Here is a 20,183-nt window from a genome sequence, read left to right on the forward strand (position 1 = left end):
CCTAGTATTTTTCCTTTCACCCTCTTTTAAATTGCCGCGGACTGTAATGTCTTGAGCCCGTACAGAGGTTATCTGTCGTACGGTGGCGGAGCCGTACGACGACTGGGGTCATCCGAAGCTTGGTGTCGTATGGTGAGTGGTCTCTTTGTACGGTGTCTGGGAAGGTCGTAAGGTGGATGCTGTTTGGCCATACGGTAGATGAACACCCTCCAAGGCCGGTGACCTCCGTCGACGGTGGTCTACCGTACGGTGTCCCGCCGCATGGTGGTTCCACCGCACGGTGTCCTGCCGTATGGTGTCCCGGCGCATGGTGGTCCCACCAACTTTTTTTTTTTTCCTAATCTAATTGTCGAGAGTCTTTGGCTTGGGTCCCATGCCTCTGGGATCGCCCTTCATCCTTCTCAGTTTGCCTCGCCCGAGAGTCCCGCTTTGGTCTCGTGCCTCTCGAGTCGCCTGCTCGGCCTCTCGAGTCCCCTTCCATCCTCTCGGGTCCCCCTTCAAACTCTTGGGTGTCCTTTCGGTCGCTCGGGTCCCTGTGCGCTTCTCATGGTAGGGTTTCCATTTGGACCCGTTGATGGCAAGTCTATTTCCAATGGCCATCCGAAGACTTGGAAACATAAATTCTATAGGAACCACGGTCTCCTTCCCGTACATAAGAAGAAGAAGAATAATAAAGATTTTGAAGGCTGCGGCTTTCCACATAGGGTTCCAATCGTTGTCGACACGAATGATCTTGGGATTATCTACGTCACCGAGGTTTGGGGCGTCTCCCTTCCAATATTCTCTGTATTCCGGCAGGTACACCTCCTCTATTACTTGCTCTGGTTCCTCTACTTTGAGCCTGTAGCTCTGGAACATTTCGTAATCCTCCATCTGCCAGTGGAAGAGCCCGTTCAATGACCCTGTCTCATCCTCGGAGCACTCTGCTAGTTTGAGAATCCCTTCGTCGTTGGGCTCCCTGCAGCCCCGTCCTTCGTCCCTCAGGTTGCCTTCTCCTTCACCCTTCGATTTCAAAGATGATGCCAGTTCCTCACTAACCAATTGGGTCCCAAGGTCTATGATAAACTTCCTTCCTCCATTCTCCATAGACAGAGTGTTCTTCTTCCAGTTGTGGGTGGCCTTGGCTGCCACCAGCCACCCTCTCCCTAAGATCGCATCATACCCTTTTTTCTTTAGTGGGATTACCACGAAGTCCAGTATGAAGGGTTGCGTCCCGATGGTAACTTGCTGGCTCATCAGTGTCCCGATGGGTTTGATTCCATGCTGATTTGCTCCCAGCAAATTGAATGTAGATGGCCACAGCGTCGGCTTCCCCAGCTTCCGCCAGGTTTCTTCTGGAAGAACATTCACTCCTGATCCACCATCGACGATGGTATCGGTTAGAATGGTGCCAAGGATACCCATCTCCACAATGGCCGGGTTCCTTCCAGTGTTAACTGCTAGCAGCATGGGGTCTATTGCAGACCCCCCAGGAACATCTGTGCGGTAGTTGGTATTGGTGCGTGGTTGGGAGAGATTATTCAACAATGTCGCTTGTAATTGAGGCATTGTCTAGAGAAGGTCGTGTACCTTCACAGGCACCTCCAGTTTTAAAATTTGATTTAGTATAGCCTCCTCTGCCTCCGGTCGGCTGGAAGTTCCCGCCGTACCCTTCGCCTTCGCCCTTTCTCGTATCTCTTTCTCAATTTCTTCCCGTGCCTCCCGTACCCTTCGCTTCTTCGTTGCCGGGTCCGGGCACGTTGCTTGTCTGACTTGGGCGCGGGTTATGGCCAACACTTCCTCTTCTTTGGTTTCCTCGATATTGAGCAAGTTGACGCTGGACTTCGAGCAAGTGGCGTCTTCGTGGTCTCTCGGTCCGCACCATTTGCACAAATATTGTGTGGCCTCTCCCTTCGAGCAGTCTCAGGCGAAGTGCCCCCACTGGCTGGACGCTCTGCATTGTATCATCGGTCGGCCTTTGGAGTCAAATTGGATCCGGCTCCTTGTATTGTTATTGTTGTTTCGTCCTGCCCACCGGTTATCTCGGTAGCCTCCCGATGTTGCATTGTCGTTCGCCTGGGAGTTGCCGGTACCGCCCGATGTAGTTGGTTGTTCCTGCGTAAGCAATACTTGTTGGTTTCGCATTTTCATGTTGTAGGGGCATTCCCTGGTGGGATGCCCCATCAACCGACATATATCACTATAGGCTTTCTTTGGGCAGGAGCCTTTCGTGTGGCCGTCCGTCTTACATTCCGTGCACCAAAGCTCCCCTTCGTCGGTCTTTCTTGGACCTCCCTTCATAACCTTCCTCAGCATGTCCTTCTGTAGGGCTTGCACCTTTTTGCGGGACTTGCCGTCGCTGCTGCTTCCCTCGGAAGAGTCATCATCCTCGGACGAGCTATCCTTCTTCTTTTTCTTCTTGGACGTCTTGGTCTCACTCTCTAGATCCATCGCTCTATTATATGCATCTTCGTACGAGGTTGGTGGAACAATTTTCATCTTCTTCCGGATGGAGTGTTTCAGTGCCTCCACGAACCATCTCTTTTTCAACCCATCCGATGGTTGACTCTCCATTTTCCCCAACAGTTCCTTGAGCCGCCGACTATAGGCTTGGACAGTCTCGTTCTTGTTCTACTTTGTGCCATAGATTTCAGCTACTATTTCATTGTCGTCTCTAAGGAGGTGAAACTCTATCGCGAACCCCTTCTTCAGGTTGGGCCATGTGCCGACTTTGGTCTTATCCGTATCAGAGTACCAGTCGATGGCCACTCCCCTTAAGGTTGCTGGAAATTGTGTTACCCATTCGTCTTGGTCGGTAACACCGTTCGATGACCATATGGTTTCGCAAGTGCGGCAATGGCGGATGGGATCTTCCTTCCCGTTGCCGTTGAACTTCGACAACTTCTGCTTACTTGCCATCCCACCGTTGGGTCTCGCTCCTCTGGTGCCTTGTGTGCTTGTACCTGGTGATCCTCCGCCTCCGCCTCCTACACCTGACCCTCCACTCGTGGGTCCTCTGGAGAAGGTTGTTGACCCCGAACCGAACAAATTGCCTCCCGTACGGTACCCTTGTGCTCCCTCGGCATCGTCGGCCGTACCGTCACCTTCGGTCGTCTCCCTCCGGTTGTCCTCCAAAATGGACAAGTTCTTTAGTAGGTCTCTGGTAGCGTCGATCAGGTTTAGACTTTGCCTTGTTTGTTCCACCAACTCTTCGCGACTTCTTACCCTATGGTGGTATTCTGGCGAACTGTAGAGTTCTCCTTTGGCACCCTTCGTGACTCCTAGGTTCCCTTTGGGCAACCCTACGACAGTGTAGGGAGTGTAATTCTCTCCGTCTATCTCTGCCTCCGCAACCTCCGTGACACATCTTGGGTTCCCTTCGATCAACCCCTCGGCCAGTCGTCCCTCGGCAAGCTGCCCTAGCCTACGCCTTCGTTCTATTTGCTCTCTGAGATTCAACGCTCTTTGTGCCACTTCCCATTCGTCACTTCATATCTTTTTACTTTTGTCCTTATTTACTATATTGGGCATAAATCACTTCTGTACATAGCAAGCACACGCCATGTACACACAAAAAAAAAACAAAAAAAAAAACTTTTATTATTTTCCCTTTTGGCCACAATTTATGTCAACATTGTGCCGGGATTATTACAGGGTTCAATTTCCCCTTCGCCTCTTGCCATCACGTTCTGCGTCCCAACGACGATTGTTTTCTTCGTATTGTCGGAGGACCTGTTGGCGTCGCTCCTCATGGGCAATCTCCTCTAGGTGGGTTCGCTGTGCCAGTGATGCCTGTGCAAGCAACCGGGGGAGGTGGTTCATCAACCGATTCACTACGGGGCTAATTTCCAGTGCGGTCCACACGGCACTTGTTGGGACTTCAGCCTCCGTGGTCTCTCTTCGGACGTAGGTCTCGATGGCCACTTGAAGCAGGATTGAGAATTCCCTTGTTGCAGTGTCCTCTCCGTCGTAAAGTTCCATTTGTGCATCGTCGGCCTCTCGGTTAATCTCACCGACGGTTAGGCCCATCGTGTCCGTACGCCATCCGCTCCTTCCTTTCCCGAGTATGTATAGGCAACGGCGCCAAATGTTTGCCTCATACGGTAAACGATTAAACACAGAAAGCAAATGCACAGATCTGTAAAGCGAAAAAATCGAACCCTAGTTGTTCTCCCCTCCCCAACTCCAAGGAGAGAGAAGGGAGGTCACTAGGGTTGATGGTTTTCACTTAGGAGAGACTTTACATTCAAAAGAGGGGTTGAAACCCACAAGATCCAATCCCACACAATGCAGGATTGGATTCTAAATGAGTTTCAAGGGTTAAGACATCAAGGATACCCTCTTTTGTAAAGAAATGTAGATAGGATGATTGAACTAAGAATGCATGTAAAATAGGAAAGATTCGCTTATAAACAGAGATAAGGATACAGGATGAAGCTGCGGACCTGGAATTAGCAGTAAAATGTCGAGACGGTGCTGTTCTGCAAATTTGAGCGAAAGTTGACGGGACGATGGCGCCCGGCGTGCACACGGTCCTCCGAAAAATCCGCGAAACGAAGGTGGATCTGTTCGTCTCTGCACAAGGATTCTAGATCTTCAATTACAGCCGCGTACCTGCAACCTACACACAGAAAAGAGAGGACGATTGTGGGGTTAGGGATGAGGGGTTTGCCTTTAGGTCAAACCCCGGTTTTGGAATTAACCAAGAAATGAGAATGCTGTAAATGTAAATGTTTGTAATGTAAACAAGTATTGATACCTTGCTGTAAGAATGTTTGTATTCTTACATGCGAAGGTGTAATGTATGTAATATGTTGTATGTTGTATGTGATCTCCTCTTCAATGGTTGAATCCTTGTCTTGAATGCAACACGTAGCCTTGAATGGAGACTTAGAATGCTCAATTGCTTGAAGGAATGCTTGAATGCTTGAATGTTTGAATATCGCTTTCGCGCCTTGCTCACATATGTCCTCCTCTTTCCTTCCTCCCTTTCTAGGAGAGGAAAAGTAGTTTATATACTTGTCAATTAGGGTTGATAGACTGATTTTTCCGACCTTAGGCCGACCAGGAAACATTATTTCCCGAATTGCAAACTTAAAGACCCGATGCCAAAAAGAGACCGGGCCCAAAATAGGGCCAGGGACCAGGGCACTGGGCGCCATGGTCCTGGGGGACCAGGGCGCTGGGCGCCATGGTCCCACCTCACGGGACAGCAGGGTGCAAGGAGGGATCAGGACAGGGTGCAGAAAAATGCAGTTTTTGGTGTCATAAACAGGTTTCGGGGTCTCCATTCAGGTTCAATGTTGCGCCGCCATTGTGAAGACCCAAATGCAGTCGAAATTGCAAGTGTCGCAATTTTAGGACACTACAAGATCATAATGGAAATATATCGAAGAACCAGTTTCTGTATTAATTCAACAATCCATGTACATCAAGTGCTTATAACATTAAACCTAGGTACGACTATCATGATGATACTAAGAAGGAAAGGTATGCAATATATAATACCCGAAGGGGTGCGACCAACCGTCGCGTCCAACTGCCCTTCGGGACGACTAACTAACTAACGGCCGTAACTCATTATTACCGACGACAACATAAACATAATATGACAACATAACATAATGATTATTCCTGGCAACATTGACACATGAAAATCAAGAAATCTTTCGAACACTGCTCAAAAAACAGCTACAAGAAGAGGGAGTCAATGGGCTGGTCAATTCAAACAAGGAAATGATAGGTAGCGTAAAGTTGACATCTATAATCCTTAGGGCTCTTAACTCATGCAAAAGGTCTAGACCTAAAAAGGGCAATAAGGATAGCTTCCCCACAAACCCGTGGTATGATGAAGAATGTAAGGCAGCAAAGAAAATGGTCAAAATACAAGGTAACAACAAAGAATATACAAAACTAGTGAGAATGAAAAAAAAGGAGTGCATGCAAACAAGAAGAAATAGCTGATTAAACTTGGGAGACAAAATCCAAGGGGCTTTTGGAAAGAGTTGCAACAAAGAGACACAGGCAAAGAAAATAATATCACAGATCTTTAATGGCTAGAATATGCAAAGCAGCTATATGAGATAGATCAAGACAAAGATAGCCCTCTGATGATCAGATCAAGAATTAAACTCTTCTCCTCAGACAATATCAAAGAAGGAATTAGAAAGCTTGTGGTGGGTAAAGCTCGAGACATAGATGGCATACAAGCAGAACATTTAAGATGGGGATTAGAAATCCTCACACCTCACATCAAAAGAATTGCTTGGAAGACTTCATGATTGCTTCTTTGTATGGCACTTAGTTTTCCTCTTGACCATGACTTTGTCTTGTAATTTTTACTTTTTTGAGTATGAATCTCTATGATGATAGTATATATTCATGTTTCCTTTGTCAACTTCAAATGGTCTTTTGGCTTTTCTGTTCGTGTACCTCAGTAATATGCCTTTATTCTCAAAGATATGTATCATATTTTTCTGCAACTTTCTTGAAATGTTTGTAAGTGCTGAATAAAATGAAATCTGTTTTCTGCCTTTGGTTTGAAAATTCTATTTATTCTCCCTTCAAAGACACAAAAGAAGAGCAAAATGACAGAAACAAACAAAATCAATTTTAGAATATGACTGCTGATTGAGGAAACACATTTTTTGGTTTGAGTTTAATTATGATATGGAAATCTTGAATGGATACAACACACTCCTTAACCAGGTCCAAGCCACACCTACAGTCTTGACTCAGGACTGAAAACAACTGAATTAAGGATGGGGTCTGAATTTACTGGGGAATGGGATTCAAGTTTGGATAAGGTTCAGACTAAATACCAATTTTTTTCAAATAAATACACCATTTGAACACTAACCTGCTGTCCTAGGGACAAAGGGTCAAAGAGAATTGGGAAAAATGCAACAGATACAAATGTATGCCCTTTCTCTATAAATATTTGTGGAATTTACATATAATGTCATTAATTTGAACAAACTTGTGTTTTGAAAAGTGCAGAAAGCAATTAGAAATAGGAGGCAGAACTTAACATTGATGTTTTCTGTTCATCCAGCTATATTTATTAATATTTTAATCTTGTGTCTAGCTACTGGAGGTAAACTAATTTTGCTTGTCCAAAAGAATGTAAGTGTAAAACCCCTAATTAAATAGCTATTACTCTGGATGTTTCTTCTGGTTACAGATGAAAATGGATTATTACAGTGGACCTGGAACACAAAGCTATGTAGCAAGCCGCAATGGATTAGTGGCTTTTCTGCAACAAAGTCTTCTTCAAAGGTACACCCCTTGAAATTATATATAGAATGTGAAATAATGTCAATTCCAGTTAAAAACTAGAAGCATTGGTTGGAATTAAAATGGGGTGTATTATATAATCTCTGTTTGTGTGGCAAGCTTGAGCAATTTCTGAGTACAATAGCTTTTGTAATCACAATAGTTGATGCTTGAATAACTAAATTACTGCAGCACATTAAATCCTTTTTGATGTTGTAATGATATGTAGCTGTTCTCCACACTGAAGCTAGACATGGTTTTTGACAGAGTTTCTGAGAATCTCACTCTTTATTTCGGATGGGAGCTTTCATCAATAGATGACAAAAAGAGCACAGCCAAATTTTTCTGCAATCAGAAGTATAGCAGTGATAGTGGAACTAATGATCGAGGTGAGCACAAAATGCAAACATGTATTCGTTCTTGTTTGATCTGGGTTCTATTTAATTTTGTGTCTTTGCTTCACCATATATTATCTGTAGTCTGTTCCGATTCTGCACTTTAAAGAGGTGTTAAGGGTATGATGGTATAATATTTGTTTTGTTTCTCAGGTAAAGTTCATTTGGATGAGATTGAAGTTGAATTTGATTTTCTAGTTGGAGCTGATGGTGTTTCAAGTAAAGTACGATCAGAAATTTTGCGACTTGATCAGGCCTATGGAGCAAGTGATAAGTCAGTGTTTAATATTTAAATTTTTGCTACACTTGATTTAATTTTAATTTTGTTTTATGTTAAGCTGGCTGAATACCAAAATACAGTTCAATATAAATTTGTCAAATAAAATATTGTTTTCTTTTGAACTATCTTGTTTGCATTCTGTTTTTCAATACAATTTCTTGCAATGCATCTCTTAGATAATTTTTGAATTTGATAAGCTACCCTTACTATGCATATGTTTTGTTATATGTTTGTTTCAATTTATTTTGAAAAGGGTAGAATAGTATCTATTATATATTGAGTGAAGAAGTACTATATGAGGATGCACGTGAAACAGAAGCAAATGTCAGGTGGCTTTTACAATTTCATGGGTTTATTTGAACCTGATGTCATTAACATTTATTGTATTGACGACAATATACCCATTTACATATTGTTTAGAGCAATCCAAGGTATCCATATGTACAGGATAGATCTTATACAGTGAAACTTCTACATTGCTCAATGCTAGTATTCATATAATGTAATGTGCCCACTTTGAAATAGAATTTAATAATAAATAATAATAATAAAATTAAAACACAGAAGAAAAAAAAATAAAAATATAAAAGAATATAATTAAATATAATTAAAATTTAATTAACTTAATGAATGGTCAAAAGACATGAAATGAAAAGTTGTGACTCCCTCAAACATGAGATATAAAAGGGAGAAGAGAATCTCATTTGAGTGGGGAATACTGAAGGGAATCAGAAGTGCATATCTTATAAGACAACAATGAGGAGGCATGACCCTTTAAATGGATGTCTCTTTTCTAAGAGATGTGTCTCCTCAATAAGATAGGATCATAGGATAGTATAAAAGGATATGGAATGAAGGGAGGAAGAAAACACACAAGCAGAAACACACATAAGAAGAGATTCTGCAGATTGAAGAAGAAATAATTCTGATAAAGGAAATAAAGGAATTTCAGATCAAACCTCTAGTCATCCAACAGAAAATACATCAAGGGAATTAATCTTCAGATCAGGCTTAAAACAGCAGTTTGATATTATTTTCAGATCTGCCTTTCTCAGGATTCTGCACTCTCACAACTGTTGGTGGTATATATATACATGTTGCTTATGCATTATAGATAATACTCAAGTGTATGATTATACGATAGAATATAAGATATGCCTGATTGTTTGAAATCCATCTTATAGGAAGGGCTTGGGGTGTAAGCAAAAAGGGTAAACACTACTAAGTAGGTAGGCCATTCTAGAGTTGACTATAATGGCTCCTAGGACCAAAGGGCACTTACGTAGAGAGCCAAGTAACCCACTTATGACCGCTGCCCAAATTCCACAAGATGGCAAGTGTCTTTAGGGAGATGAGACATTGATGGGGAAAGCAGATACAAGCCGCCAATCAAGAGGGCTGTGGTAGACATCCACTCCTGGGCTTGGTGTAGAAATGGTTTCAGGTGGACCCATCATGTCCCTTCTCCCAAACCCTAATATGTTTGCATTATAGATAATCTATGAATATGATGTAATTGCCTAATCTTAACGATTAAACATATATATATGTGTGTGTATATTTGCATATGTTGTTCATGTTGTGATTGTAAGATTCAAATTCAGGATTGCATTATTGAAGAAATATTTATTTGATAAAATGTAACCCTAACCCTCACTTGTTGCAATTGTGATTTTAGGGAAAATTCTAGGGCAAATTAGGAAGGAGACATTACATATTCCCATAGGATTTATAATGAAATTAGGAACCAATGAGGTTTGCATTATTCATCAAAGGTTGACTAAATACAATGAGAATATTGTTGGTTAAGGCATAACTGATTAACTACCCAAAAACTATATTATTATTGTTAATATCAATACTATGATTTTATATAACATTATTTATTTATTCTAATAATCCCCCCTTTTTACATATTTTCTTAAGTATACAAGTCAAGAAGTTTTGGAAAGCTTCAAATTTTACACCAACAAGAGATATGGTGAAAATATCTGCATGCTACTCTTTAGTGGAACAAAATTGGAGTTAAATATTCTTGTTGCACATGCTTGTGGATGTAGTGACATTGAAACTCAATGTGTTTAGTGTGCTCATTATTAGAATAATGTTTTGTTTCTTTAATGGTCATCCAGTTGTCTTAGTTTAGGAAAGTTTCCTTTTCTACATTTTGTTAACGATTGTTTCTTTTAGAAACATCGTCTCTTGTAAATTCTTTATATAGAGATTTCATCTCTATTGTTTAATAGAACATCGATTTACCATAACATGGTATCAGAGTGGGTCAATGGGATTTTATAGGATTTGGCGAATTTTTTAATTAGTGGAGGAACTACTTGGAATTTATTTCTAAAAATTTTTTAATCATTTTTTTTATGAAAAAAATTGTTGAAGTTTTCTTTTGATTTTTTGTGGGTCCGTCTATTAGGGTTTCTTCGTCCGCACTTCATCTTCGTGAAGGGCTTTAGATTTTCCTATGTTGCACGTCTAGGTTTTTTGGCAGCGTTTTTTTGTTTGACCCACATTTTCTTCTGTGTGCGCCTCATTTTTTTTTTCCCTTATTCTCTGCGACTTGATTCCATGACGGAAGGGATTCGGTTTTTTTTTTGGTATGCAGCGGCAATTTTCACTTTCTGCAGGATTTCCTACGTTAGTTTTTGGGGTGCGATTTTTGTTTTTATCCTGTCCGCGTCATTTTTTTTGTGTCGTAACTTTTCCGGTGGCGCGTCCTGTTTTCTCTATGCGGTGATTTTTCTGCGACCCTTTTCAGCACCATGGCCGTTAGGGTTTGTTCGAATTTGTCTGCATTTTTTGTTCTTTTTTATGGCGCAATTTTTGTTCTCTTCTTAGTTTGCATTTTGTTTTGAAGACGTCTCTGGGTTCTGCGACCTTGTTGGTTGAAAATTTTGTACACTTGGGGAAATATACAAAATTGTGGTTTCAACCACAGTGTGTGAGTAAAACTCTCCTAATTAAGGGAAGGCTCCCCCTATCTAACTACAACTTTAAAAATAAAATAGGATGGGACAACAATCTTTCTTCTTCTTTCAAGAAAGACAATATCCTTTTCTCTTCACAAAAAAGTGATAGCGATTTGATATAAAACAACAGTAACAACTTTCGAGATGAAATGAGAGAAAGGAAATGAAGTTTCCTGAAAGCTCAAAGACTTCAGTCACTTCCTTCGGGACGGGACAGCAATATCAAGCTCAAAGACTTGATTATGTGAAGTCCTATCTACCTTTTTCTATACTAATTCTATCAAGAACAAATTATAATAGCTCAAAGACTGGAATATCTTATTCTTTTCTACTTAAAACAATGGGAAGCAGTATAAGCTCAAAGACTCACAGCTAATTTGCCTAAATTCTCTTAAGAACAAGTGAAAGCACAAAGACTTACAACTTCTCTCAACAGAATATTTATTTTAATCTATATTAACCTCAAATACTTGCAGCACAAAGACTGGAAATCAAATGTGATTGAGCTCTTTAAGAAACACTTGCAAGAAAGATAATATAGAACACAAACTCAAGTATGTAGCACAAAGACTCAAAGCTTGAGCAATTTCCTTCTATTCCTTTCAATTCTTGAATTTACACATGAAAGCTCAAAGACTTCTTTGCTGTAAATTTGGCAGAGTTTTTGCTTGCTTTCCAAAAGATAAAAATTACAATAGACCCCTCAAATATTTATAGAAGAGGAGCCTTGAGAAAAAGGTGGGAGGATCCTAACTAACTCGAGAGATGCTTTCAACCACCAAGACTTATTCAATAACTAACTAAGACTTATTCCAACTACAGTCCTAACTGAACACAACTTGTAGTTGCCTTACATGTAATTACAAAAGTGCAAGTAATGACTTAACTTGCATTTACAAAGTTATCTTTTACATGTAACTTGTCAAAACAAAATTACAAATGCATAACTAAAACTATTCCATGTGTCCAAAGACGCGACTCTAACTGCATCATCCTTTGTCTGTGATGATTTTCATGTCGCTTCAAGATGCTAGAACTTGAAGTATTCTGGATTGGTAAAGACATCTTGAACCGGAACGAGAACTTGCATCCTTGTCTTCTTGCTTGGGGTAGTACTATCTTTTTAGGAGGGAAAGGGTTGCCTTCCTCTTTTCATGTCATGACCATCTTTGTCTTGAAAGCATTCTATGCTCTCAACCATGAATTGTTGTTGTATCTCTTCTTTGTATCATCCTTCATTCTTGAAATCTTCTTGCAAAATAAGGCCCATGCCTTAATCCATTGATTTGGTAGATCGTGTGTGCAAACCGAACTGACAAGGGAAGGGATAAATTGATGCAAAAATGGACTCACAAGTGAATTTCGGGTTTTGGAAGCTGCATTACATGTGTGGGAAAAACAAGAGCATTAACTTGCAATTGTGGAGAACAAACATGCAACTTCATATGTGTAATGGGTAACTACAATTTTTTACTTGTAATTGGACCTTTAGAACTCATTTTCAAGTGTTTTTTGAGTGCATTTTGGACCAATTTCGGGTTCTGGATGGCTGACCGTAGGTAGACTTTAAATGGGAAAAATGAATGAAGGTGTGAAATGAGTGGATGAAATGGTATGTGCGGATGATGGAAATGAATATGAGTGAAAATGAAAAGATTTTGGGAAGATCGTCTTCAAGAAAATGGGAAGAACTTTCAACATGTAATCCGGTTTTAAAAACCCGCTTTTGAAATAATGGGTATTTTTCATCTTTGCAACTTGGAATTTCAACCAAAGATGGTTAAATTCTTTTAACCGTAAGGGAAGAACAATTATTTTCATCCAACTTGCAATCGGGATTTAAAATCCCGAATACAAGTAAAGAGGGAAAATGGGGAAGAACAATGCAATCCACAAATTGCCTTGCAAGGGGAAAATCTCTCTCACAAAACCGATTTTTGGGGCAAAATAATCATATACAAATTTACAACTAGAAAGGAAAAACAAGACGACAAGAAAACAAGAAAATGAAACAAAGAAAGAAAAGAAATCAAACCTTGCTTCAAACTGAAAATGCCTCTTCAAAAAGATGATCAATCTTTGAAAGAAGGAAGGAGAACTCTTAAAAAGAAATTAACCGCATTCCAAAACCCAAGCCACGTTTAAGAAAATGCCTTGGGTAGCAAAACATGGCACCAAATGCAAATTTAATGTCACGAGAAGTGATCAATCCTCCATCAAACCCCAACGCCTTAGCATAATAAGCAAAAACGCCTAAAGGAGAGATGAAAACGTGGCAACTTGGGAAAGAAAATCGTGGTTTTGGCAAAAAACGTTTTTGCTGTTAGAACCCCATAAAACCAGTGATAATGTCTTCCAAATGGCATGAAGAGAGTTGGAAAATGCATGAAAATAGCAAAGAATCCAAAACGCCTTCCTCCTTGAATTTCTCCACAAAAGTCATTGGAAATCTTCAACAAAATCCTCTAATATTGCTGGTCGGGTTTTTAGAAAAGAACAAGTTTAAAATTGCATGCAATAAGGAAAATCGGGTTTTTGAGAGCAAACAAGAAGTTTAAAATGTTACTTTTCTCTCAACAAGGTAAAAACGGGTTTTAAAAATCCAATTGCAAGTTTAAAATTTCACTTTTTCCATCAACAAGGCAAAATCGGGTTTTAAAAATGCAATTACAAGTTTAAAATTCCCCAATTTGCCCTTTATGGAGAAAATCGGGTTTTTCAGGCAAAATAGCAAGTTTAAAATGTCACTTTATTTCAATTCTAGGCAAAATCGAGTTTTGGAGAGAGATGTGCAAGTTACAAATTACTTGTAAAGGGAAAATAAAATCCCTACAACAAGTTTTAATAACTTGCACATATGTAATAGAGGTTTAAAATCCTTATTACAAGCAAAAGACATTAAAGTAGGGGTTTTAGAAAAGAATTACAAGTTTACTTGTAACTTATCCAAAAATCCCTATTTTAACTTAAAAAGCCAAAAAGCATCAAGGGGGAAATAAAAAGTAAGTTACAAGTTCTTTTTTCAATAAAGTGCACTTGTAATTAGCCAAAAATTTCCCTACAAAGACCAAAACAAAGGAAATCATTAAAACTTGCAATTCAAGGAAAATTTTCCACCTACAGTCAGGGAGAAAAAACCCGAAATTGAAGGAAAGACATAGCAAACGAATCCAGAATGTGACGAAATTCGAACGTGGTTCGAGGATGGACTGAGGATTAAGCCAGTCCAAGGATTAGTTGAAATTCTGCCTCGAGAAGCATGCCACAGAGTAAAATTTTCATTTTTTCACAAACATTTCATGTAATGGTCCTTCATTTTTGAAAAAAAATGAGGACAATAGACTTATTGCTAGGGTTTCCAGATTCTTGGTTTTTACGAATTGAAGGGTTTTATTTTGGTGGGTGGAAAAAATTATGTGGGTTTTTTCTAAATTTTTACCCTTAATTTTTTTTTATTATCTAATGGTTTTTTATAATTTTTGTCCTCAAAACTTATTGGTGGGTTTTAATAATTTTTTCCTCAAAAATTATTTGTTGGCTTTTTACAATTTTTCCTCAAAAATTATTTGTATGGGTTTTCACAAATTTTCCTAAAAATTGTTTGTGGGTTTTCACGATTTTTTCCGAAAAAATTGTTTGTTTGGTTTTTTTGATTTTGTCCAAAAAAATTTGCCTATAATTCGTGAAGTTCACGTGTGATTTTGGGTTTATAATTTTCCTCCTTAAAAATTTTGGAAGGGTTTTACCCTTTTTTCCTCAAAAACGAAGTTTTGTATGTTGATCTCTGTCTCAGATTTTATGCCAGCTACTCACTGATGTTTCAGTGTATGGGTTTTGTGTGATTTTCTCCTTAAAAATTGTTTATGGGTTTTGATTGATTTTTCTCCTAAAAACTCATGGTTTCTTACAACTATTTTGGATCGCACCTGGAGTTGCTAGGGCAACGGTCTGCACAAGGGTTTGCCAATTTTTCCTTAAAATTGTGGTTTCAGTTTGAGAAGCTGTTCTTGGTGTCTCTGGCTACAAGAGGGACGGTTTTTTGTTTTCCCAACATCAAGTTGGAAGGTTTCTGGTTATCTTGATCATTAACATTTTGCAGATCCAGGGAGGATCTTAGCAGCGGCAGAGTGTTCGGAAGAGAAGGGGCAGCCTTCTTTGTGTTTGTGAACAAAAGACCTGTAGATTGTCTTTTGTAGGGTTGTTAGGACGATGACCAGTAAGGGAGGGTATTAGAATAATGTTTTGTTTTTTTAATGGTCATCTAGTTGTCTTAGTCAATTTAGGAAAGTTTCATTTTCTGCATCCTGTTAACGATTGTTTCTTTTAGAAACATCATCTCTTGTAAATTCTTTATATAGAGCTTCCGTCTCTATTGTTTAATAGAACATCGATTTACAATAACACTCATGAAAGAATGGATTATGAACAGTCTTCAACACTTTTTGATTGTTGCAGAATAGAACTATAGGTTGTGGCTTGGGTACACCCATTCCTTTCAAGATGTGACATAACCATATTGCCTCATAGATAGCTCCACTTGGGTGCAATATTCTACCTTTTTGGAAGAGACAGCAACAATGATTTTCTTTTTACTCCCCCATGATATCAGAGTGGATCCCAAATAGAAAAGAAATCCAAAAGTAGACTTTCTATTATCCTAATATCTTGCATCTCTATGTATCCTTTCAAAGAAAAATGCTCATATTGTTTATAATCTAAACCTTACTCCACCACACTCCAAATATATCACAAAAGTCACTCTGCTGCTTTGTAGTCTGAAATGGTAGGTTCACATAAAATTTGAAAGCTAATTGACAACATAACTGATATTTGGTCTAGTGTAGGTTGAATAATTGAGTCTCCCAATCAATTGGTGATCAAGAGTAGCATTCACCTAAGGTGATGGATCATATCTAGAAAGTTGCAATTCTGTCTCCATTTGCCATAAATTTTTTTGTAAGTTTTGATCAATTGTTTTGTGTTATTAAAAACTTTGATAATTCTTGTAAGTTTTGTATTTCAATCATCATTAGAAGAAGTCTTCCAACTGTGTGATGATAATCTGTTCATGCTTATTGTTTGTGTATTTTCAATCTGAGTTTGTTTCACTTTTGATTTTTAATTTGTGTTTAGTTGAAAATCATAAGTGTCCTTCAGTTGTGATAGATTATTATTTGTAGTAGATTGTAATAATGGATAACCACCCTAGATTTTTTTTAAATCACATCAACTGAAAGTGAGATTACAATACAATGTTCTTTTCCTTTATGATCATCCTGATCCCGAAATGGGCAAGGTGAGAGTGTACGGTGTTAGAATTTTACAATTAGTTTGAATGTAGTAACTGCAAGGGAAATGCATTAGGCATCAAACATGCCGATACCACTTATCACAATGGAGTGCTTATACAATACTGAAACAAAAATGCACAACCATTACAAACATCTACTTATTTAGTGGGTAAATAAAGGGCACTTCCACTTATTCAGTGAGAAAGAAATAGGGAACTTCAACTTATTCAATGGGAAAGCATAATTCAAAATAACCATTTGTACAATGGGGAAAGTAATAACCAAATCATCCACTTGTTTAGTAGTATAGTGTCGTAAATTGTACACCCTTGCTAGGATGGTACAATTTCACACTTAGGTTAGCACCCGCCTTAGTGTGTCTTGCATCTTGCATCTCTAATTTCCCTTTAAGCATTTAATTAATTAATTTAATTAAATCTAAAGTCATGTTTCATCACTATACATATTATATAGTTGGGCCCTTTACCTTAAGCGTGCCCCTTTTCATTTTATTCCTCCAATGAATCATTTAATCATAAACCCTAATTATGTCTTATTTCAACCTTTAAGGCCTGATTTCACATATCAAAACATTTCGAAATCAGCTGTAACCTTGGGATGCGCTCTAATATCATCATATCTAATGGCCCCGAAAATTTGGTGAAAAGTTGGTTGGACTGTGGTGGGAATGCACATGGTCGACTTTTTCCTCGAAATTTCGGGAGCATAATCCTATGATATAATAATGCTTAACCCCAAAAGATTGGCGGGAAATTCAAATCCTAGGTTGGCCTAAAGACGAAATTAAGATCTAGGGTTTCATACTTAAGATCTCTCTTTCTTCATTTGAAGGGGTCTTCTTTTAGGAATCTAAGAGCAGGTTTTTGGAGCAAAAAGAGCCTTCTTTGCAGTGAAAGAGTAGATCTTTGAAGTCATCAACAACATTCAACATTCATTCATCAACCATCATTTCATCAATTGGAGGCTTTTTGAAGATGTAGGAGAACAATAGGAGATCACCGACTGAAGATTGGCTTGTACCTCTCCCTTGGGGTTGGGTATGGTTTCATGTTGTTTTCATGTCTTTGCATAAGCTTCATTCTGATTCATATTCATGTTTTAGATCACTTTGCATCATGGATTTGGAGCATTTACTTTGTCAATTATAAGTAATTAGGGTTTACTCTTTAGGGTTGCTCTAGATTGTTTGCTTTCAGTTTAGGATCTTGCACACACACAAGGTTCTTGCACACACATTTTCAGTACATTATCAGCTATTTGTTGAGGTGGAAATCACCAACATAGGGGTTTGACTGAGGCAAAAACCCATATAGCCACCCAAAACCCTATTTTGCAGATTCAGATACATGTTTGGATCCGAGCGTTGCTGGAAGTTTTAGGACTGGAGGAGCACACAAAGACAGTTCTTGAGTGCAGATTTCACTAGAAACCCCAAGGACAGGGGCGTGGCGCCTTGGTCTTGCCTAGGACAGGGGTGTGGCGCCTTGGTCTTGCCCTTTGTCAGCAGGATTTGGCAGAACAGTGTCTTGCAGGCCTCATAACTCACCCTGTCAGTTGCAGCTCCAGACTTGCAGAATCAGGATAGTGGTGTGGCACCTTGGTCCCGGACATTTCTGCTCAGATTTCAAACACAGGTGCACCTCTGATTTTGCGTCCTAATCTGTACTTTTCAGTAGTGTAACAGTTGTCCTTTGATCTACATTTCCAGATTAGGGTTTGCTTGCTTACTTGCATCCTTGGTTAGATTGCATTTTGAATCATTCCTCTCTCTCATTTATAGCAAGGGAATAGAAAACCTAAGAGGTGATCCTCGACTCTCTCTTCCACACAAGAAGTAGCCTGAAGTGTTGTTAGCCGCATCATTGTACACGGGAATAAGACTAGTTAATTAAGTCGTAATTGTGTTGGTTAGTTGGTAGCCGAGGGGTGGTAGTTGCGGTGCGACGGTTGGCACTCGCACCCCCTCAGTATCTTTATGTACTTCGGAATGTAACTTGTAACAAACACAAAAATTATGAATGGAATAACATCTCTTATACTTGTCTGATATCTATGGCATTATTCTGCATTACTTGCTTTATGATTTAAGTATTCACCCGAGAGGGAAAACATTTTGCGCCATTGCCTAGACATACTCGGGAATGAGAGACGCGGATGGCGCACAGACACGATGGGCCTACCCGTTGGTGAAATAAACCCAGAGGCCGATGACGCGCGAACAAAACTTTACACAAGAGAAGACATGGCAACGAGAGAATTTTCAATTCTGCTCCAGGTAGCCATCCAGACCTACGTCCGACGAGAGGCGGCGGAGGCGGAAATCCCACCAAGTGCCGTGTGGACAGCGCTGGAGGTTAGCCCAGCAGTAAACCGGTTGATGAACCACCTCCCTTGGTTGCTTGCACAGGCATCGCTGGCACAATAGGCTCGCCTGGAGGAGATTGCCCAGGAAGAGCGACGCCAACAAATTCTTCAGCAGTACGAAGAAAACAGCCGACGGGAAACGGAACGGGATGGCGCCAGGCTAGGAGGGAATTGAACCTTGAAACTTTTTATATTCAAATAAAAGTGTCATTGACACGAGTTGTATCTCACGAAATGAATTAATAAAGACGTGTTTTGGTTTATGCATTGTGAGTTATGGAAATGTGCGTCAATTTATGCCCAACCTACTGAATAAAGATAGAAATAAAAAAAGTGGAAACGGACGAGTGGGAGGCTGCGCAGAGGGCCTTGATTCTGGAGCAGCGAGTAGAACGGAGACGGAGGCTGAGGCAACTTGCCGAAGGACGACCTGCCGAAGGGTGGCCCGAAGGGAACCACAGAGGTGTTAGGGAGGGTGCAGAAGCTGAGGGAAGTTTCCACGCGTCGCCAGAACACCGTAGGGCGTGGAGCCACAAAGAGTTTCTGGAAGAAACAAGGTTGCGGCGAAATCTAGTCGAAGAGACCCGGGATCGGTTCAGAAACTTATCCCTTACACCACAAAGTGAGGACCACCAACGGGAACCAGGAGTGGGCGTGGGTGAGAGCGAAGGGGAGGGCAACCGTACGGGTGTAGGTGCCACACACGACAGGCAAAACACCATACCTCCAGTCGCCCACGCAGGACACACCACTGGCGCTGGAGGAAGCAGTGCAGGGCCACAGACACAGGCACAACCAACCCCAGGAAAACGACCCAGGATGGCGAGTAAACAAAAATTGCCAAAGTTCACAAGGGACGGCAAGGAAGACCCCTTACGGCATTGCCATACATGTGAAACCATTTGGTCCACCAACAGAGTGACAAACCAAGATGACTGGGTATAGCAGTTCCCAGCCACGTTACGTGGAGTTGCCATAGATTGGTACTCCGATGTGGACAAGCAAAAAGTGGCCACGTGGGCCAATCTACAGAAGGAATTCACAGAGGAGTTTCGGTTGCTCCGTGATGACAATGAAATTGTAACGGAGATATACAGTACCAAACAAGGTACCAAGGAGACAGTACGGGCATACAGCAGGAGGCTGAAGGAATTGCTGGGTAAAATGGAAAGCCAACCAGCAGATGGATTGAAGAAACGATGGTTCGTTGAAGGATTGAAATCCTCCCTACGAAAAAAGATGAAAATTGTACCCCCGACGTCATATGACGACGCCTATAATAGGGCGATGGACCTAGAGAGCGAATACAAAACATCAAAGAAGAAGAAAAGTAATAAATACTCATCTGATGATGATGAAGACTCTGACGGGGAAAGCAACAACGGTGGCGAATCGAGTAAAAAGGTGCACGCTCTCCAAAAGGACATGGAACGAATGCTGAAAGAATTCAAAGCCATGAAGGGGACTTCAAGTAAGACTGAAGAAAACGACGTGTGGTGTACCGACTGTAGGAGTGACGGACACACCAAGGGGTCCTGCCCCAAGAAGGCTTTCTGCGACATTTGTTAGATTGCAGGACATTTGACAAAGGAATGTCCCT

The 20,183-nt window shown here is 40.4% G+C and overlaps 1 protein-coding gene across 4 annotated transcripts in view; it reads left to right on the plus strand.

The window, feature by feature from the left end:
* The window catches only part of LOC131077759 (kynurenine 3-monooxygenase), a 143,704-nt gene that overhangs the window by 26,413 nt on the left and 97,108 nt on the right, over window positions 1-20,183 (plus strand). For all 4 annotated transcript variants that reach the window (XM_058015309.2, XM_058015308.2, XM_058015306.2 and 1 more), the window contains exons 4-6: window positions 7,163-7,257; window positions 7,522-7,643; window positions 7,803-7,923. In XM_058015309.2, coding sequence (XP_057871292.2) covers window positions 7,163-7,257; window positions 7,522-7,643; window positions 7,803-7,923 — 338 coding nt within the window. The remainder of the gene's footprint in view (window positions 1-7,162; window positions 7,258-7,521; window positions 7,644-7,802; window positions 7,924-20,183) is intronic.

This window comes from Cryptomeria japonica, chromosome 3 (genome assembly GCF_030272615.1).
Source record: "Cryptomeria japonica chromosome 3, Sugi_1.0, whole genome shotgun sequence".
NCBI classification, from domain to species: Eukaryota; Viridiplantae; Streptophyta; class Pinopsida; order Cupressales; family Cupressaceae; genus Cryptomeria; species Cryptomeria japonica.